The sequence below is a fragment of the Conger conger genome, chromosome 12, assembly GCF_963514075.1.
Source record: "Conger conger chromosome 12, fConCon1.1, whole genome shotgun sequence".
NCBI lineage: Eukaryota > Metazoa > Chordata > Actinopteri > Anguilliformes > Congridae > Conger > Conger conger.
Window position 1 is genome coordinate 32,479,265 of NC_083771.1, and position 22,656 is coordinate 32,501,920.

The 22,656-nt window shown below is 42.6% G+C and overlaps 1 protein-coding gene across 3 annotated transcripts in view; it reads right to left on the minus strand.

The window, feature by feature from the left end:
- hapln1b (hyaluronan and proteoglycan link protein 1b) overlaps positions 1–22,656 on the minus strand; it is a 30,982-nt gene that overhangs the window by 2,813 nt on the left and 5,513 nt on the right. The window contains exons 1-4 of one of the 3 annotated variants that reach the window (XM_061262935.1): positions 10,061–10,201; positions 9,165–9,315; positions 3,192–3,554; positions 488–790 (exon numbers count right to left, since the gene is read on the minus strand). In XM_061262935.1, the coding sequence (XP_061118919.1) occupies positions 488–790; positions 3,192–3,554; positions 9,165–9,279 (781 nt within the window). In that variant the 5' untranslated portion in view covers positions 9,280–9,315; positions 10,061–10,201. Of the gene's footprint in view, positions 1–487; positions 791–3,191; positions 3,555–9,164; positions 9,316–9,903; positions 10,012–10,060; positions 10,202–22,656 lie in introns of those variants that run through there. The other 2 variants (XM_061262937.1, XM_061262936.1) reach the window with 2 other exon arrangements.

Below are 22,656 nucleotides of genomic sequence, written 5' to 3' on the forward strand. Positions count from 1 at the left end.
GTAATATACAATATGCAATAGAAATCCGCTCACGTGTAATCAGAGACCCATATTTGTTTCGCATCATAATGTACTACCTCCTCAACATTGAAATCAATAAAAATAGTGTGAAAGAAAATGATAGCTAGTGATGATAGTGGCACTATGACAAATAAGTGGACCTGATATAATTATTCATAAAACATTTTTGCTGTGGAAAGTCAAACATTTTTGTTCGGTTCATTTGATTAAATGTTTTACACAGTACTGTAGCCTCACATATTTTGGCATTGGTAAAGCCTCTAAGAACGAACTGAACCACTCTTTAATGTCTTAAACCATGTTGTAGAAGAAGCACAGTGAAGTTACAGTATATCAAGCCTGGGTCAATTGGGCTTGAAGGCTGTGAATGTGTCTGAATGGAGGAAATTGGGAAGCAGTCTAAATGCATTCCTGCTATCAGTTCATCTTCCTAGACAAAGTGAGGATACTCATGGTTTAGGCTCACCTCTGTAGTTGGATGTGAAGCAGAAGACATCATATCGGTTGATCTCCTTGTCTCGCATGCCGTAGTTTCTGACTCCGGGCACGGTGTTCTTGCCCCCGCAGGGTTCACGGGGCACGGTTATGGGGTACTGCACAGACCCATCACTGAGCCAGCCAGCATTGCACCAGTCCAGCCCTCCTCTCCAGGCATCGTACAGCTGGTCAAAGGAGGCTATGATCGCGTCCTGGTCATGACAAGCCTTCTCCGCATCCTGGAAGTTCAGGTTGTAGCGCCCCAGACGTGGGAAATAGGGGAAAACAATCCCTGCCGAATGACATGCAGATGTGGATCAGTGTCTCCACACGTTTGAGGATATACCATACATTTATTAAGTATAATATCTCTTATACTAGAAGATCACACTGAAAATATAAACAAATGTACTGCATGTGCAAGCATGTATGTTCCTAGAAAATGCTGTTTAATGGGTGTAATGCGTATAATGTTCACATGCAATCAATAAATGTATACATTTCCATTATAAAAATGCATGTTTTTGCTTGATTTATGTTCCAACATATTTTCCATGAATATATTTTCAAAATATGTTCACACATTCTTAATAAAAGTAAATACCCATTAAAAAAAAAATTCTATTTCTATTTCATTTTTTTTCTATGAGAAAAAGATACATATTTTTTTCTATTTCTATTTCTATATGATTGAAATGTATGCGTTGAAAATACATTGCAATCCATTTGGATTACACAAAAACTTTAATGGATCTTACTATGTACATTTGCAGGGATGAAATGAACAGTCCCCTGTTTTTCATTTTGGAGAGAATGGAAAAGCTTTGATTTTGTATTTTAGGGCACGAGGCTGAAGTGGAGCCAGAGATGGAGGCACAAGGGGAGCCACCTCCAGTTATTTTAGTGCGCCACTTCTTCCCCTGCAGCCACTAAATTTAACACCTACAACATCCTTCTGTACAAGGACAGGCTGTTAAAAGTATTCGCAGGGTAAGCTAGAGTCATGTTTTCCTGAAATGAGGACTGCTTCTTTTGGACCAGGCCACACTGCCAGACTAACAAGAAGGCCTGGAGTCATTCCACATGAACTCATAATTAAAGGCAACTGTTTTGTTTCATAAACACAGTTGACAATTTCAGCACAAAAACGGTTGGTAAAAAGTAAACTTGCTTTTACTAAATTGTTAATTGTCTGACAACTAAGTCTCAAGTCTCAATTTAGTAGGTGAAAAAAGGTGTTTAAACCCAGCACTAACCTGTCTTCTGAGAGCCACATGCACTGACCGTGTTAACACTGCATGATACGAGGAAATGAATTAATTCCAACTAAGGCTCATCTTCCCTCTGACCCATAACTGAAAAATGATAGTGTAATTAAACCTGATCCCCAGTCAGTACCGCTTGGGGTACACTTTTGGATGCACAATATACAAGCTCCTCCCTCCACCGATACTGCAGTGAAAACAGACCATTAACGCAGCAGGAGACGCGAGCACAGGCTTTAAGTTTACGTCTTATCACAGTGTAGGGTGTGTCTGCATGTCTCTAGCTGAGTGAAATTCCAGCACAGTGTTTGTGCCGAGGCTGTTCGGAATCTGTCATGGGATTTTCTCTAGAATATCGGCTGGATATTTTCAGTGTGATGTATGGATTTTCTGAAGGCTAATTACTATGGGTGCTCAGGTGTTGTCCCTCAGAGAGGATTCAGTTCCAGAAGCGTGAGATGATCGATTGGAGGCCTCCCCCAGCTTAGTCAGTGAAGTGAGTGCATGAAGAGAACTATCAGCATGACCTCCACAGCAGCTTATTGTTGAAATCCAAAATTATGGTTAAGATAAGATATACTTTATTGAACCCTGTGGGTTAATTTGTCCTCTGCATTTGACCCGTCCTAGTTACCTAGGAGCAGTGGGCAGCCACAGTGCAGCGCCCGGGGAGCAATGTGGGGTTAAGGGCCTTGCTCTAGGGCCCAACGGCTGTGCGGATCATTTATTGTGGCTCGACCGGGATTCGAACCACTGACGTTGTGGCTCCCAGTCATGTACCTTAACCACTACGCTACAAGCCGTTAAAACATACCTTTTCTTCACAACTATGAGTGTTGCAAAAGAGGCACTAATACTGGTCAAATATTTCAAATATCTCCTGCTGTAATACCTGTACTTGGCTCTAGTAACTTTATAATATTCACTGTGCTATTATTGTTACTTTACAGCAGGATACTGTATTACTGTGTTACACAGCACATCATTTAAACTTAATATTGTACATCGCCAAAATTTATGCTCCATTGACAGTAATGTCAACTGTATATATTTACATTAATATTTTTTAAGATATGAACATACAAATATTCTTTAACGAATATGAGTATGGCAAACCCCAGCTGCAACCTGTATTTCTCATTTTAACCGCCCTCTCCCCAGAGTGTTGCATGCTTATTTCAAGTTTTACAAAATTACTCTGTGCTTGTCATGCAAAGCTGGGATCAGCAAAATATAAATTTTCCTCCTGAGGGATAAAGGAGTTGATTTATTCAAGTTGTTTGGGCCACGTTTCATTGTCAGAATTCTACTGGAAATGTGGTTCTGAATTCCAGTAATTTATGTCCAGTCCAGTCCAGAAACAACTTGCAATTCAGGTTGAGCGAGCGTGGGCGGGTCAGAAACGACAGCGGGATTCTGGGAAATCACCTTGCAGATCCAGGGTAACAACCCCGGTGCCGTCCTCCAGGCCGTCGATGATCTCGCACTTGTACTTGCCGTAGTCCTCCAGGGTGAGCTCGGTGATGACTAGCGAGGCGTCGTTCTCCGCGGCCCCCTGGAGATAGACCCGGCCGTGGAACCTGCCGTAGCTCTTCTTGTGGAAGCCCATGGCCACGAACACGTCGTCCTCCTTCAGGTAGTCCGAGGTCAGCTTGGTCCATTTGATCCTCAGTTTGGGGTTGGGGGCCACCGTGGCCTCGCGGGTGAACTTGCAGGGCAGTGTGGCGTTGCCACCGCGGCTGGACATCACTTTGGTCTGCTCCGTCGTCACTGAGAGGCGGGGCCCGTTTTCTGAAATGTAAAAAGCCCACAGAGGGAAGGTTAGGCGCTGTAGCGAAGCCAATGTATGAGATTGAAAATTGAGCTTGTCGTAAGTCACGTTATATTACTGGCTCAGCAAACACTGCATAGTAAAACGCTGAGTATTAGCCAAATGTGACAGAGTTCATGTGAGGCCAATCGGGAAAGCAGAACATAGTCTTTTAGAGTTGATTTAATGTCAAATGTTTGACTGTCCATTCTCCATGGCAGCAAACTTAACTTAAAAGCAACTATCATCCAAAAGGAGGACATTCACTAAAGGGTGGTTATAGGGGGATTGTCATGGTTATATTACATTATTTGCTTGGCAGATGCTGTCTTCCAATGCAGCTGGCTTGGCTTACAGTTTGTAAAATCATGCCTGTCAGGCAGGGTGATGATGCTAGAAAGAGAATTATAGTTGAACATTATACTTTGCCAAGCACCTCAGTCTTTTGGCAATGTCGTAATTTCACTGAATTGTCAAGAATGAAAAAAGGGCTCAATTTTCATGTCCAGCAAGTTAGCACTTTACATCCTAAAAACTCCCTGAGTTTTTATGGAATACCTTTTTTAAGGAAGGTTAAGGGCTTAAAGGAGTGACCTTAATTCGAAATCATACCTGCCTCGGCCATCTTCTAGGCCACTTCAGGAGCCACCATATTAAGATGGTGTGGAGCTAGCTATTAAAGGCTTTAAATTCTCAATCATGTAAAATGACATGCACTCAACTCTCAATGCCAAAGCGAGACCTGCAGATACTTTTTTTAACTAAGCATTTTGTCTTCAACCTTTTTGCTATTAAACTTGGCATCAGCTGATGCTTCACTTTAGTTAAAACATTCCATGGCAATCTTCTCTGGAAGTTCTCCTCTCAAGAGAAAATTGAGTCAAAGTGAATTAAAATCGAGTGAATTTACTCAGAACATTTTGCTCAGATGGCAGCCTCGGGATGAAACAACAGACACTCTCCACATTTCCCGTCTCTAAACAAACCTCTTACAAAACGAAAAAAGCTTTAATTCGCATGGTTAGTTATTCAACATGAATAAGCTATGGACTGCACCAAAACATGATTGTTTTTTGTGCATATGAAGTTCATTATAGAAAGGTTGCCCTGCTGAATACAAATAACAGGAAAGGCCAAGTGAGTGGCAGCTATTCTTGAATGTAACTCAAAATAGATCTTAATATTCTTCAATAAAGATCTTAATTTGCACATTAGCACCAAAAAAAAGGTGTATTGTAAGGTGCCTACAATAGCACCTTACAGTACAATTGTGAGTTATTTCCACAACCTGATACAGTGCAAATTTCTATTGTTTATATAAACAATACAGTCCAATATTAAAAACCTGTGTGTCTGTGTAGCATGGGTAGCTCAGCTAGTTTGTTAGTAAGCATGGTGAAGTGCAGTGAAAGGGAAGGCTGGTAGCAGGTTATCGCGTGACAGCACTCCCTAATGACGTAACCCTCAAATTCAAAAGAACGTTGTTAGCTGACTGGTAATGCGTTCGTTCAACAAATAATTTGGACAATTGAGAAGGCCGGGGTTCAAATCCCACCTTGGACACAGGCAATTTCTCCCCTGTTACATCTGAAATGCAGAGAAAAGAGGGAAAGACATCAATGGAGGTTTACGCAGAAGCACAAGGGCCCGTGCAGTTCTCTCCTCCTGCCTGCAGTCTAAAGACTTTAGATTTATGCTGTATTAGCCTCAGCTCAAATGCCATGGGACAATGCTCATTTAAATGCACCTGCATTACTTTTAATTCCCAATTAAAAGTGATCAATTAAATAAATCCTCCAAATTCTTCATGTTGGCACATCTAAAAAATCTTATTTGACTCAACAACAGTATTTAAATTAAATGACCATTTTATTTATTTATTTAACTTGAATCTTGAATTTTCTTTCAGTGTACAGGGTACCCAAATAACATAATTATTGAGTGATGTAGTTTTAAAAGTATTGGCTATGAATCACAAGCTTTTGGCTGTGGCAGCATCTTTGCATATTTTTGGATAGTTTTTGACATGGCCATCCTTTTAAGAAAATTTTCGTTTGAATGTACAATACTGTACAAAAGTCTTAGGCACCTGTATAACATTCTGTACAGATAAGATTCTTTAAAACATAATTCAATGTAAGGTCCTAAATAAATGTACTATACATTACATTTGAGTAATTTGGCAGAATAGTTGGCAGCAAAAACTGAATCAAATCAATATTTTTTTGTGACCACCCTTCGGCATTAAAATTGCCTCACTTCTCTGAGATAGCCAACGCTGCCCTGCAGTTCTATAAGACAATCAGCAGGGAGGTTGTTCCAAGCATGTTGGAGAACTTGCCACAGTTCTTCTGCAGACTTTGTTTGGCTCCCTACTTCTGATCTCAGACAGCCTTGATCAAGTTTGTATGTAAAAAGTAGTAAATTGCTTACAGTAATATGTTACTTTTTAAAATTAAATACAATTTATAAAACTAAATATATATATATATGTATCTATATATGTATGTATATATATAATATGTTTATTTAGTATAAAAGAACATCTCACATTTGAGATTTCCAAATATTCATTTTCCAAAAGATTATATATATAATCTGGCATATATATATATATATATATATATATATATATATATATATATATAAATGAACGTCTAGGGTGCCTAAGACGTCTGCACAGCACTGTATTTTATAACATCCATCCATCCATCCATCCATCCATCCATCCATCCATCCATCCATTATCTGAACCCACTTATCCTGATCAGGGTCGCAGCATACATTGGGCGAAAGGCAGGAATACACCCTGGACAGGTCGCCAGTCTATCTCAGGGCACACACACCATTCACTCACACACTCACACACTCACACACTCATACACTCATACACTCATACACTCATACACTCATACCTACGGGAAATTTAGACTCTCCAATCAGCCTAACGTGCATGTCTTTGGACTGTGGGAGGAAACCGGAGTACCCGGAGGAAACCCACGCAGACACGGGGAGAACATGCAAACTCCGCACAGAGAGGCCCCGGCCAACGGGGATTCGAACCCAGGACCTCCTTGCTGTGAGGCGGCAGTGCTACCCACTGCACCATCCGTGCCGCCTATTTTATAACATATCTCAATTTTCTATCTTCCCCTACCATAATGAGTAGACCAAGCGTGATTTAAATTCTGTTATCTCCAGCAGGTAAAGTCAACCAACTGAAATGCTGGAAACTTGCTGTGAACTACCACCAATAATTTGGATAAAGGTCATTTGTCTTAATTAAATAATTCAGTTGGACCTATTGGCATTTAAGTAATTAGCAGCAATGTTCCACTGGTTCCTCGCTGCATTATCTCAGCCTGCAGCTGACTGCCATGCCAGGCTCAGAAAGCGCAAGAGAGAGACAGAGGAAGCAACTGTTCTAGCACAGCTACTCTTGAGTGAATCAAAAGGTGCAATGCAGAGCAATTGCAGAATTCCCATCCCACAACTCACAGAACGCTGTTGTGGTACAGCGTCTGGGAAGGCTTCTGGTTGTCTGTGTAGCACAGAGCTCAACAGAACTTAGGTTTTTGACATTGCAGCTTTTAAGGTCTCATATTTCATGTGGCTCTTTGTGCTTGAATGTTAATTGTTGTATACTCTGTTGTATTTTTTAGGGGAAGCCATCATAGCCTTTTTCAAGCACATGAGAGAAAGAATAGAGGATGGAGAAGAATGTTGTGTAAAATAAACACATGCAATACAGTGCGATACAATTCTCTAGTCTGTTAAAAAGCCATTAACTGTCTTTTTAGTTCAGCTTCGCCCAGTAACATTCTGTGCTCACATTTGATAGGAAACATCTGTTTCTCTAAGAGGCCACAGAAAACCACCCCAGTAATTTGGCATCACTACATATGGGGGAAATGTGAAATAATTCATAACATTTTTGAATAGCAGAAAAATATAATTTGTGCTGGGAGTGACAGAAAACACCCGCTGCTGAAAGGCCGATGAAATGATTAGAAATGTATAAGTACAGGGCAGAGAGAAGCTTGGACAAGCTGCGGAACAGCAACTCCAACAAACAGAAAACAAGCCTGAGGGAATCAAGGCCAGTTCCATGTTTGAGGTCATCGAGAAAACAAGCACACTTATTCTTCAGCCCAAATCCAAACCATCTGCCCATTTGTGTAGACAAATCCCCAAGGTCACGGTGCAGGTTTGCTGGCATTCAGACTGACTCTCGGCAGGGACCTGGCACCTGGGGCTATGCATGTACTCTGTTACACTCGAGTGACAACGTGTGTTATGACACTGTGCAGCTCTGTATTTATTCCCCGCTCAACAAACGGTTACTAACCTCAAGCAGGTGCTCCTGCAAGTTTATCGGGGGGGGGTTAATTAAAGTGACACAGATCATTTGAAGCTACAGAAGAGGTTAGCAAGTCGATGAGACAGTGAGAAAGTCCACAAGTCAGCAAGTATCCCACAATATCCTGGGAACTCCCCCTACATTGGCAATAGCCCAGGTTTATGACATCATTGGACCACACAAGTCATGACTACACATATTGTAGGAATCAAATTACCCTCCACCAAAAACGATGATTATTTTTTGTTGTTTTTCCTGAAAAGGAGGGAGCATACTAAATGGAGATCCAAGAGGGAACGCATTACATTTTGAAAAGCTTCCCTAAATTAAAACAGTGGACCTTTTTTCCTAACCCTTACCCAAAAGAAAAAGAGGTTCATTTTTATATTGCTTTATGCTTGCTTTAGATGTGTCTCACCATCTGTATCACAAGGTCAACCATGAATCCAAACCGGTCTGTTTTGCAGCACAAAGTCAACAGAACACACACCGAACTGGAGACGATACGGTCAACAGATAAGGCGGGGCTGTGAGTGTAGCGAGACGCCGCTCTCTTATCATTAATTCATCATCTGTAGTAAAAGCAGCGCTCGGGTTACACAGCGAGTAGGGCGGGGTGGGTGTTGGGGTGGGTGGCTATAGAGAGGGGGTGAGGGGTGGTTGTAGGAGGGGTGGTGCCTATAGAGAGGGGGTGAGGGGTGGTTGTAGGGGGAGGGTGGTAATATGCTGGATGTAGGTTGTAGGGAGGGGGTGAGGGGGTGAGGGGTGGTTGTAGGGGGGGTGGGCGGTTATAGAGAGGGGTGGTTTGGGGGTGGTGGTGATAGAGAGGGGGTGAGGGTGGTTGTAGGGGGGTGGTTGTAGGGTGCGTGGGCAGTTATAGGGAGGGGTAGTTGTGGGTCGGGTGATTATAGAGAGGGGGTGAGGGCGGTTGTAGGGGGGGGGCTTGTAGGGTGTGTGGGCGGTTATAGAGAGGGGTGGTTTGGGGGGGTGGTGATAGAGAGGGGGTGAGGGTGGTTGTAGGGGGGTGGTTATAGGGATGGAGGGGGCAGTGCACGATGCATGTTCGGGGCACTGCTGAGGTGACGTGCAGTGGGAGAGATGCACGGGGGCATGGTTTATTCACTGCTGCATTAGAGGAGAGGGAGAGAGGGAGAGAGGCAGCCTCACCGCAGTCTGTCCTGAACCCCCTGCTCACAGGAACCCCTACCCCCCAGCCCTCCCCTCCTCCTACCTGCGATGTAGATGGTTCTGTAGTGCTCCAGGTCAGTGTACGCGTGGTCAAAGTCCTCAGCCAGCCTCGGGGAGATGAAGCCGAGAAGGAATCCGGAGAGAAGTAGGCAGTTCATTTTTGCAGCACCGCGAGGGGGGGGGAGGCTTCTTCACTGCAAACGGAGGGCGAGAGACAGAAGATGGACGATGCATGAAACTTTGATTGCCGGACCTCATCCTTTCTACAGCAAGAACTAGCAGAAAGTTTAAAACACCCGGAAAAGTAACTTGTTTTCGAAGGTTAAAAGTATCCTCTCCCCTCCCCCCACCCCCCGGGTGGGACGAGCACCTCTCTGCATGTTTAGCACAGAGCGCTTCGTCCCACGCGGGGGGGCGCGTGAAGGGCATGCGTCCAAAAGCATGTGAGTGCATGTCCTGAATCCGTCTCCCCCTGCAACAGAGATGCGGTCCTGGCGGTGTCCTTCAATGTCAGGAAACAGCATCACCAAAAGAACTGGGGCAGTGAAGAATGAGCACTGCCCAGAATAGCACAAAAAGCTTACACCGGCACTACACTGTTCCAGCAAGTACGAAACCTGCAATATCACAACCCTTAAGTAGAAAAAACAACTACAGAAATCACACAAACATTCCATCTAGTAGCTATTTTGGTCATTAATTGTGCATTTAAAGATCAACGCAGCATGAAATATATCATCAAAAAGAGCAGTGGAAAATAACTGCTTCACGGAGCAACTTACAATAAACTTGCTTGTCCTCACACAGATGTATTAGCAAAACCTAAAGAAAACTTTGAGAATCCCACATCGGGTGCAGCATATCCTGGCTACGGCATTCCTCTCTCTCTCTCTCTCTTCTGACAGCTGGCAGTGAAGCCGGGCGATCGGGGAAACTTACCATCTTAAAGAGGACCTGCACCTGCTGGGGGCGTGAGGAGAGCCATGCGCAAGCTAGGCTACAGTTGTGTGGACTCGCTCTGCAGTCATGCCCATTGATTTCTCATTCATTTCTACCCAGAATGCTGACGCACCCGCGCACTGTGCCAGGTAGCGCTTCTGCAGTCAGCAGAACAGCAGTGCGCTGCAGAGGAGCCCCCTCTCACCCCCCCCCCCCCCCAAACCCGCACACACACACATACCCCTCACACCCACCCCTTCCCAAATCCGCCAGCCCCCAAAATGGCAATTACGCAAACGAGGATCCGACGCCGATAAGGAAAGGACAGGGCTACGATACGATACTTTCTCTGTCCTGGGGGAGAGTTGCGAGCGTTACGAAGGGAATTTCCTCGAGAAGTGCAATGTCTGCAGGAGGAGGACGAGCAAGTGCGGGCAAAAGAGAGCGAAAGAGAAAGAAAAGAGAACTGAGTTTGTCTCTGCTGCAGCAGGGCCGGTGCAGAGCTCCAGCCCTTCATCGATGCAGCGATATGCAACATCAGGCAGGAGGGAGGACACTGCCGTCCGCACTGTTAAAGCAGCACTCCAAGCTTTATTACCACAAGAGTTTTTATACAGTAGCCGGGGAACTTTACACTCCCTCCTTCGTTGTCTGACAAATCATCAGCTGTAACTAACAGGACTTCTTTCCAGAGAAAAAAAAAATCCTGAAGTAAATCTTCAAAATGAGAAAATCTCAACTGTTTTGCTGGTTTATTTTGCTCAACCTGGAAGTGAGAGAATCCATGAAGGACACGTCTGCTCTTCTTTGTTTTTTTTTGTTTTTTCTAGTTCTTGGGAAAATAATCCATTGGTTGTCTTGTTTATTATACCTGGCAATAACTTTGAAACCGAAAGCTGCCAATTGTCACTCGTCATTACTGTTGATAAATTATGCCAAGTAATCATAACTCGGATTGGAGACCAGTAATTCCGAGTCAGAGTACCCAGAGTAAACATGTCAATCCCTGGCTTTTAGCTTAGTCTACATGTCAGGGATTGTACACATCAACTCCCTGAATGGGACAGAGATATCAGCAAAGATACGCTGTAATGATATGCACATGTGCTCATGATAATCTGTGTGTGTGTGTGTGTGTGTGTGTGTGTGTGTGTTACACAGTGCAATAATAAATTAGCCTATGGTTTATGGCTAGGTCCTGCAATAGGCTGTTTTGTAGCATATTATTTTGTGCTTTGATAAAAATTATTGCAGGTTGGCAGTGCATTATTTGCTGGACCCATAGGGACCGGGCAAGAATTGTGCTTTTCTATTATCGAGTGATTGACATACCTTGTTAAAATGCACATACAAGAGATTAATTATGCAGTACATACAAACAAACAGAAAGCTGTAACAAGATGTAACATACAGCTATGCCAAGTCGCTTTCTCTTCCAGTCCATGCTATCGAGAAGAAAGCAATATATGACAGTGGGGATTGCAGTAAAAGTGTCTCAGTTAAAATTACGTAGCAGTTTTAATTTTGCTTCACTTTATGGAAAGCTGGCCATTTTTTTTCCAGTAGCCCACAGGTAGCTCGATTAACAAATAAAACTCAATATTTGCTAGCTATTGATGTTGCGAAAATTAGCTAGCTATCTTGCTTGCTTTATTTTGATCAAAAGGATGTGTAGTGGCAATCTCAAAGCTACTAGATAGTGCCCTACCACAACCTAAGCCTCAATTAAATTCTCTAAAAGCCACAAAACACATTTCTACCCACATTTTCTAACACTCTATAGTAATACAAGTAGCCTACTGAGATGGAAATTCCTCAGTGAAGGAAGTCAATGTAGGCTGTTGGAAAAATATTGGGATAATAATGGGAGTTATATTTAACATTGCTTCTGGTTTCATGGCAGAGCTGTTTTATCACGGATATAATGTTATATATTTTTATTATTAATAAAAAGAGAGGATCCAGTTCCACTTCTGTGCTGACAGGCATGGGTCAACCCATATAGTTTCTGCCATACATAATACCCCTTAGCTAGGTCAGGGTCTGGCCAAACCATTTTCAGGATATCATAGCATTTTGTTCAGTAATAAGATGGCCTATAATTTATTACAATGCAATGTGATAATACGGTTTGCTGGTTAGTATAGCACATACAGCAAATTACAAAGTCATTACAGTGTATGGTGCTGTAATAAGCTGGTCTCTATTACTCAGTGCTGTGATAAACTGACCTGGAGATTAGTATGTCAATTATAGGTTATAACAGTAAAGGAAACTGTACTAAGCTGGTTTATGGGTTATAACATAATAATGTGATAAGCTGGCTTATGGTCTATAACATGGTGCTGTGATAAGTTGCGTCTTGCCAGTTCATGCTGAACATAAATTAAGTTTTACTAGGTTATTACAGTATGTAATATTTGCTGCAGTAAACTGGCCTACAGGTGATTTAATGGCCAGATTAGTATTACCTGGCATTGTCAATAAACAACCTGTATGTTATTGCTACCATAAGCAAGCCTGCAAGTCATTACAAGGCAGTTTGCTCTTGGCAGGTCAGCGTAGGGTATCATTTTTCTTGGTGCATGACTATTCCCTGACTCAGTGCCAGTCCGCTGAAGGGAGGCTAGGTGAAGGCTGTCTGGGGGCTGTCCCTAATATGTGCCTCTTTGCTGATCATGCAGCACTCACACAAATCTTATTGCATTATCCACAGGTCTCTCCTATGGCCCATCTGTTTTCTGTTCTTAGGCATCATATGCCATTATCTATCCAATTGTCTATATAATATAATACAATATAATATAATATATATAGAGGTTAATAATTTGATTTATAGTTCACTACACACAATTACATCATTGATGGCTTATTAGTGAAATAAGAAACTGATCATTGGAATGAACACTTCAAAATAATGTAACACATATTGCAAAATATATTCTGCAATATACGTCAAATATGTCGCAGTAATAAAGCAAGTTGGGGGTGGGCGGCGTTCCAGCAAATTCCTTCAAGCGCCATCTAAACATTTTGCAAGAACCGATTTCACAGGCCCGGCACTGCCGCCACCCACCCGGCCCCGGGACTCTCTAGGGATATTCTGATTCATTCGGGCCACAGCTGGTGCTCGCCTGGCCTTAGGACAGACCTCAGAACAGTTTGGCCATAATTGCACAAGAGTGCTGAGTCCAACGACGCATCTTCTTCCCACGGACAATCTTTCTGTATTAGTTATAATTTTATATTAATGTGTGGTATAAATCCGTGCTTGTTATGACGGCCGGCATTAATTAACAGTGGTTCATTTACTTTACCGATGTTGTAGGTGGCATAACGTGGCAATAGCAGTAAGCAGTGGAGACGTGAGGAGTTATCTGATGTAGTTTGATATACACGTAGTTGTTTTATGTATTTATATGTTCTGACTGAATCTTATTTGTTGTGATCCTTGTAGCTAACTGATTCTATCGTGCTTATTAAGATAACTTCATAATGGAGGTTCTCTGGGGTTACTGCATAACTGTATTAACCACAGATTGCACAGATTATGATGAAGATTGTAGGCCAAAAATATTTTGTCCTTTTGTCTACTGACAATAAGTAGTCCCTTTTTTCAAGAAACATCTGTCGAGTGCGATCCATCTTTCCTTCATACTAATTCATACAAATAACAATATCATAGGGAACAAGGCGATCATCAAACAATAGACACTTTTCTCAATTTTCCAAAAGTCGGCATTGATTTAGATACCTCTTGTAAAAATTCAGTCTGTGTATTACTGAAATTGTTACACAAAAACACAACCAGACAGGCTCACCTGTGTGTGCTAACACCACTGCACTCACAAACTATGTACAGTATAGCAGGCATTCATCATCCAGTCTAGAGGGCTGTCATTTCATAAGGGAGGGCAGAGAGACCACAGTCTGCCTTTTACCCAGTGTTGGATATGAGCCTTCAGTTTAATATGTCTCAAGCAGACTATTTCTGCTTTAAAATCCAGGGATATGTCCACACTTTGTGCTATTGAAACAATTATATTGTTTTTGGCTGAGGGTTTGATTGGCAGAACACTGTCTCACCCTTATTCCCCTTTATTGCACACAATGCAAGCTTTTCTTCAACGGAAGATGTGACAAACGGTTTTAGCAATTATTTTCTCAACATACGTCAATGCGGTAAAATATAGCTTCTGCCAAGACATATAACCAATACATATGGGTTTGCTACATTTATTTCGTAATGGTTTTCAGGCAGTGCCTTAAAGGCAAACATTTGGGAATGTTTAGGGAGCCAATATGATATAAATCAGACAGAGAATTTGGAAAACCAGTAAAACAGAAGAAAGAGGTCATATACATTTTTATAACAATGGCTTACTGTACGTTAATGTCATTGCCTGTTACCTACATTAGTAACAGTAAATTATTTTTTGCCATACTGCAAACAGACACAGAACGTGAAGCAAACTAAATTTTGCAACACAAAATCCCTGCATGATTTAATAATGATATTCACTGTCCCAATGGTGCCACTCCACATGTAAATTCTGGTTTTGATATAAAATAAAATCTTGAGGGGTTGACAAACCACAATGGATTCTTACATGTGAAAAGAAAGCATCGAGAATTCCCACACGGTCCAGTTATGGCAACAAAAAAAAAAAGATTTAACAGCAAATCAGTCTTTCAGGTAAACTGATACAAGTAAGAACAAGGAATGTAACAGATTCAATCACACACAACACTATTTGTTCTTTCACACCAGGAACAAACAAGAACAGCAATAAAGAATAATTTGCTGCCATGAAACAATGGTTGGCCTGGGGTAAACCAACAAGTCATCCCTGACATCCCTGACACCATTCTGTGTCCACATTCCATGGGGCACTGACAGGATATTGCCTTGTCAGTCAACAGTAGAGCAGTAATACATTTTATCACAGGGGTATTGTTTTAGAATATGCACAACAGGGGGTAATGGTCTCATTGGGAGTATGCACAATGCCGTAAAACCCAGTCGGTGAGTTTGGATTCTTTGAATTGCAAAGCCCCCTGGGATAGACACAAATGATGAGCAGGCTGGGTTACTCAGGGTTGTTGATGGCCAAGGTGAGGGGAGAGACAGCTCACAAAGGCAGCAGGCCTGCTTGATGGAGGCGCAAGTCTTTCAAGTCAAGCCTTGTGTAACGGGCCTTCAACACCTACAGAGTGTGTGGGTTAAAGAATATATGACTAACATTACAGTAGCATTCCACTATGTTCAGTGGTGTCATCCACCTCGCCCCACCACTGTTTTCATCAGGATTAGCCAGGTCTGTGCAGATTTCTGTCTGAATGCTTTGTGATTTCTACTGATCAGAAGACCTCATGCGGAAGTGATCAAACTGCAGTTATGTCCAGTACCATGAGTATGAGCAAGAGCAACAGACCATTGGGTTTTCTAACAATTCTCCATCCCTTTATGTTCAACTGGCTCCCTTCAGGACTCATGTACAGTGCAGATAATGTATCTGATTACTGAAGCTATTAAAAGTCCTACAGGGAGGATCTTATCTTTGCAGCAATGGGGCTCTTCATTTTACTTCCTTAATGGGTAAGGATTTTTCCATTAAGATTATACAGGTGCAATTTTGTAAACTCTACTTACTACAGAAACTTTCCTAGAGATTGTCAAGTGACTCATTTCTAAATCTTTGCAAGTATGTAAGCTGGCCTTGTGACAAACACAGCCCTTGACCTGGCTGTGAACTGGATTAGGGAGTTAGTTGGATACTTGCACAGAGTAAAACCCAGAACCCTCAGAAATCTGGACTGAACGTGGACTGAAGTAAAAAGCAGTTCCGGGTTTTAATCAGCGTGGTTATCCAGCTAACTAACTCCATAATCCTGCCCTGTGAAATACCCCACAGGAACTGGAATAGATAAATTCAGCATATTGGTGTTCACATTCCTCCACCGGAAACCGATTAATCTAATCTCAAATGGTGAATTTATGGCAGTATTTTATGGTAGAAGCAACCAGCACTACAGGACATTTCCTCACTTCAAATGAGCTAGCCTGTTCAGAGAACAGTCTCTCTTTCTTCAGCTGATAATAGCCAGTGACTGACAGAGACAAAGAGTGAGAGACAAGCTTTTGTCAAAGTTGTCAATGTCAACAGAGAGAGAGAGAAAGAGTATCTATTTTCTCTCCCAAAGGCCATGTTTCATGTAGAAATGGCTTCTGTTTCGTCATTACCTTCATCTTTCAACATTAATGTGGCACAAAACAATTCCTTGCAAACTGGTGATACATTCGAAGTGGAATGGCCATCATTCCTTAAGACTAGTGACAGGCTAGCAGAATAAGAGAATGAGTTTTTGTTTTGCTGTTAAAAATACCAGCCATTCAGAAGGCAATTTCAGATTGATCTACTTATGACCACTGTTATAACTTATAACTTTATAACAGGCAACCAGACAATTTAATCACCAGGGCAACATTCCCACATTTTAAAGAAGATAAATATAAAACTCAGGTGTTTATTTTATTGTAATTACTTGGGAAAATTACAAAATTCTTCTTCAGTAGAGTAACCACTAAGTTTGAAGGCTTTCTGGCTAGCACCAGCACATTGGAGCATGCTGACAACAATCCAAAGCGCTGTTGTCTTTAAAAGGAGCAGGGTCTGGGCTTATACAGACAGTTATTTTAAGAAACAAGGGAACGTGCCATCATACAGTGTGTCAAAGCAGCTTTACAGAGCTGCCTACCAAGGTGTCACTCTGATCCGTGTCAGGCTGGCTCCGTCGGCTGCAGTTCCCTATACTGCGTTTGCTGCTCTGGGTCCAGAGAGTCCCCCTCCTACTGACCCTCTGTTTTAGGCTAAAACACAAGACGAGGCCTCTCTGTATGTTTACTTATTGGGCAACATCTTTGGAGTACATGTCAAAGCTTTTCCATTAGCTGTATATAAAAGGCCATTATACCACTATAGGACATCCGCCAGACAAAGTAACTTTGTGGATTTCTTTACATATGTCGCAACTAAATATACATTTAAAGAAAAACAGATGACTGTGTGTGTTGGGAGTTGCAGTATGTAGTTGGAAATTTCATACTTGTATACTTTAGCTGAATAAGGCATTCACAATGCCACCGCATTCTGCGTAATATATTACACTTTTAGAGACAAAGCCAAATGTTTTTAATGTTTTACAAGATAAAGAACGGGATTTTGTTCAGATATACTGTATACATGTGGCGCATATATTATTCTTTATTAGTTAGGCAGATAGTGGCTATAAAGTGAATTTACAGGTAGGGTATTTTGCAATGAGTTCAGACTGAACCTTACAGCTGAGATATCGCAGGTCCGTGCCATTAGCACGTCAGCTCTGGGAGTCTACTGCCGTGGGATAATATTTGCTTTATCAAAGCAGAGCTGGATTTAAATAAGTCAGAGTTCCAATCTTGGCTTTTATAAGCGAACTGCTTTAAAAGGTACTTGGAGAAACTAAACAAATAATGTTCTTAGCTAAACTTTAACAATCTAATATATACTGCATGCACTGTAGCTAGTTGTCAATCACGTTTTAGCAAACGAAGACACTGCTATTTTTTTCCTTAGTTGAATACACATGACCATTGCTCATCACCAATAACAAACACCCCTGGATCACTTAACTTGCATTGTACAGCATAGCCTGCATATAACAGATATGAGAGCTATGTGGAATTTCAACATTATATTGCCTGATACGAGAGTGCAAGAAATGATACAGAATGGATAAATGGTTGAAATTGTGTCAATCCATCCAGATGCACCTTTTTTAATCTTTATAATGGTAGACAGAATGCTGGAACTCTAAAATTAATAATAAAAAGTTGAGTCTGAGATTAGACAGTGATCGTCTTGCTGATCTTAATTAATAAAAGTTAATTAAAAAGCAAATCTTGGCTGAGAGGGACAGCACCATAAGGCTTTGTCAGGTTTTTCTCACATTGACATAGCTGGTGTGAAGGCCTCAGGAGTACGTTTTAACTGATAGCATATCACAGGCCCTGGGTGGTTGTTGAAACTAACACTGATGTTCTCCACTTTCGTATGTCACTTTGGATAAGAGCCTGGTCATTGATAATTAACTTCAGCTCCCAAACTATCAATCATAAGAACACAGTAAGATTCACCCGATGGAAATGACTGAGTTTCTATCTTCTATCCATTTAGTTGCTGCCACATGATTGGTTGATTCAATATTTGCATTAACAAGCTGGTGTAAATTGCTCACTGACTGTATAAAAACTGTCATTAGCATGAGACAACTGCTTTGTTGAGAATCTTTCTGATGATTAAATGAAAGCATTCCTTTATTTTACATTATTTTGTTCATGTGTATTACTTCTTCTCTTAAACATGGGCATTATGCTGCTATGTTGTTCATTCAATTATTTATTAATTATTTGAAAAAAATTCTAATAAAAAAAGAGACTCAGTTGGATACTGACATACACCCCATGCCATCTAAGAATAGCAACATTAGCATTTCTGCTGAGTCACTCACCATCTCTGAGTGCCAACTGAGGGTGCACCTCTGTGATTTAAAAAAGCAATTTGGCTACTAACAATCTGTTGGCCTATGAACTTTTGAATTGACACTAGAATCCGCTGAGTACACTGTAGTTGGAAGTGGCTGTTCATGCATTATTGAAACATTATATTTACAAAATGAAAGGCCCAGTTATGTACAATACATTAAATCTTTTGGTTTGCAGTCTTAACGTTTTACCTTTGTGTTGAAGTTGATGAATCTTAGTTTTGGTAACTAGACTATTTCATTTGGGGTTGGTAGGTATGGTCTCACATGAACAAGTTAATACTTAATCAGGGGAATCAAGAAATGTGCTTTTAGTACAAGAACTCAAAGCAGTTTCACGCAGTAAAAAAGGCTTCTTTGCCTAGAACAAGTGTGAATGGCAAAACGTCAGCCACCATTTAGAGCAGCCCCATTTTAGGGAAGCAGCATACATTCAGTGTGTATGGGAGTCATTTGATGTGGACAGAACTGCAGACTAGTCACAGTCGCTGCATATAATAAAACGTTTGCTTCTGCATTACTTTTTCATTTGGCCTTCGGGCTGAGAAGATATTTGTTTCCTAGTGGTGAAAAGAGCGGGTTCACTCCAGTCCAGCCACACAGGATTTCATTTAGGGAGATGCTGTGGTTTTCGACGTCACTCATACCCACAGACAAAGAGTCCTCAGTGTGGACTGTGGCCATGTACAGTGAACTCATCATTCCATAATCAAGGTGGTTTTGACTGGCTACCTGCCTAGGTGCCAAGCCCCTCACAGACTGCTCCCCTCCACACCCCCCTCCTGCCCCAACACCAGAAAGCATCCCCTCCCTCTCACCTCACCCCCCTCCTCCAGCTCCCTTATGGTAACTTCAGGCTCTCGCATTAGAACCTGTATGTTACTAGCCTTACACAACAGATTTACAACAGATTTTTCCATGATGTGATGTCCAAGAAAGAACTTGAATACATTCTAGTGTTTACTCGAAGCAACAAATAAAGATGGCAATGATTGTGGAAAAAGGGGTAAATCTCACTTTGGAATGTAATCTTCTTCTGACTATTCTTATTCAGCTCTTAATGTGTCTATAGGGCTGATTAACCTTTCTACATCTGCCAAAATCTTCTCAAACACTTTCCAACTTGGGCTGGGAATTGAACTAAATAAAATCCTGCTGGCTTCATTAAAATCCCCAATGAAGTGCAAAGTGACGTGTGAGAACATGACATTTCCATTTATTTTCCCCATTGTTCTCAGGTTGTTTTTGTTTGGAATGTCCCGTCTTACTTCATCGGCCCGCCCCGTGGCTGCAACAGTCTGGGAAAGCGTCGACAAGCAAAGTATCTTCTGAAAGGCTACATTTCATATGCAGCTAGCAGGGCTCATCACAGGCACCCACATAAATTAAATGAGTCACTTTGGATGAGGTGGAAGGCTGCTTTAGCAGGACCTTAACATCACTGGATCACCGCACTGCTTTAGCAGGACCTTAACATCACTACACCACCTCACTGCTTCAGCAGGCCGGGCTTAACATCACTGCACCACCACACTGCTTCAGCAGGACCTTAACATCACTGCACCACCGCACTGCTTCAGCAGGACCTTAACATCACTGCACCACCGCACTGCTTTAGCAGGACCTTAACATCACTACACCACTGCACTGCTTTAGCAGGACCTTAACATCACTACACCACTGCACTGCTTTAGCAGGACCTTAACATCACTGCACCACCGCACTGCTTTAGCAGGACCTTAACATCACTACACCACTGCACTGCTTTAGCAGGACCTTAACATCACTACACCACTGCACTGCTTTAGCAGGACCTTAACATCACTGCACCAACGCACTGCTTTAGCAGGCCGGGCTTAACGTCACTGCACCACTGCACTGCTTTAGCAGGACCTTAACATCACTGCACCACCACACTGCTTCAGCAGGACCTTAACATCAATGCACCACTGCACTGCTTCAGCAGGACCTTAACATCACTGCACCACCGCACTGCTTTAGCAGGACCTTAACATCACTGCACCACCGCACTGCTTTAGCAGGACCTTAACATCACTTCACCACCACACTGCTTTAGCAGGACCTTAACATCACTGCACCACCGCACTGCTTCAGCAGGACCTTAACATCACTGCACCACCACACTGCTTCAGCAGGACCTTAACATCACTGCACAACCGCACTGCTTTAGCAGGACCTTAACATCACTACACCACTGCACTGCTTTAGCAGGACCTTAACATCACTGCACCAACGCACTGCTTTAGCAGGCCGGGCTTAACGTCACTGCACCACTGCACTGCTTTAGCAGGACCTTAACATCACTGCACCACCACACTGCTTCAGCAGGACCTTAACATCAATGCACCACTGCACTGCTTCAGCAGGACCTTAACATCACTGCACCACCACACTGCTTCAGCAGGACCTTAACATCAATGCACCACCGCACTGCTTCAGCAGGACCTTAACATCACTGCACCACCGCACTGCTTTAGCAGGACCTTAACATCACTGCACCACCGCACTGCTTTAGCAGGACCTTAACATCACTGCACCACCACACTGCTTTAGCAGGACCTTAACATCAATGCACCACTGCACTGCTTCAGCAGGACCTTAACATCACTGCACCACCGCACTGCTTTAGCAGGACCTTAACATCACTGCACCACCGCACTGCTTTAGCAGGACCTTAACATCACTGCACCACCACACTGCTTTAGCAGGACCTTAACATCAATGCACCACTGCACTGCTTCAGCAGGACCTTAACATCACTGCACCACCGCACTGCTTTAGCAGGACCTTAACATCACTACACCACTGCACTGCTTTAGCAGGACCTTAACATCACTGCACCAACGCACTGCTTTAGCAGGCCGGGCTTAACGTCACTGCACCACTGCACTGCTTTAGCAGGACCTTAACATCACTGCACCAACGCACTGCTTTAGCAGGCCGGGCTTAACGTCACTGCACCACTGCACTGCTTTAGCAGGACCTTAACATCACTGCACCACCACACTGCTTCAGCAGGACCTTAACATCAATGCACCACTGCACTGCTTCAGCAGGACCTTAACATCACTGCACCACCGCACTGCTTTAGCAGGACCTTAACATCACTGCACCACCGCACTGCTTTAGCATGACCTTAACATCACTGCACCACCGCACTGCTTTAGCATGACCTTAACATCACTGCACCACCGCACTGCTTTAGCAGGACCTTAACATCACTGCACCACCGCACTGCTTTAGCAGGACCTTAACATCACTGCACCACCACACTGCTTTAGCAGGACCTTAACATCAATGCACCACTGCACTGCTTCAGCAGGACCTTAACATCAATGCACCACTGCACTGCTTCAGCAGGACCTTAACATCACTGCACCACCGCACTGCTTCAGCAGGACCTTAACATCACTGCACCACCACACTGCTTCAGCAGGACCTTAACATCACTGCACAACCGCACTGCTTTAGCAGGACCTTAACATCACTGCACAACCGCACTGTTTTAGCAGGACCTTAACATCACTGCACCACTGCACTGCTTTAGCAGGACGGGGCGTCCGTCAGGCCCAGAAGGCTCATCCTCAAAGATCCACCTCTGTGAGCACATCAACTTCAACTGCATCTGACACTATACATGCCATATCCATCGTGGATATTCATTTATTCATTTAATTAGATTGTTTATTTGACAGGGACAATGCACATTGATAACATTCATGCAAATGTACAGGAGTTACCGTGGAGGCTGATTTTCACCTGTTGTCCCTGGGCTACAGGTCCTTGCTTGATAAACTCCCTTTCAAAGATACAATTCTGTTGTTATATGCTGAATGATGTATAATAATCTGCTATATCTGAGGCTGAATGCCCTATTTGGCAATGCATAGATAATGTGTTTGTGTTGTTTTTTTTCTTTTGGATGTTGACTAATAGTAATATAAATGTATACAAAGGTACACAATAGACATCACTTTGACAGCTGCATTTCC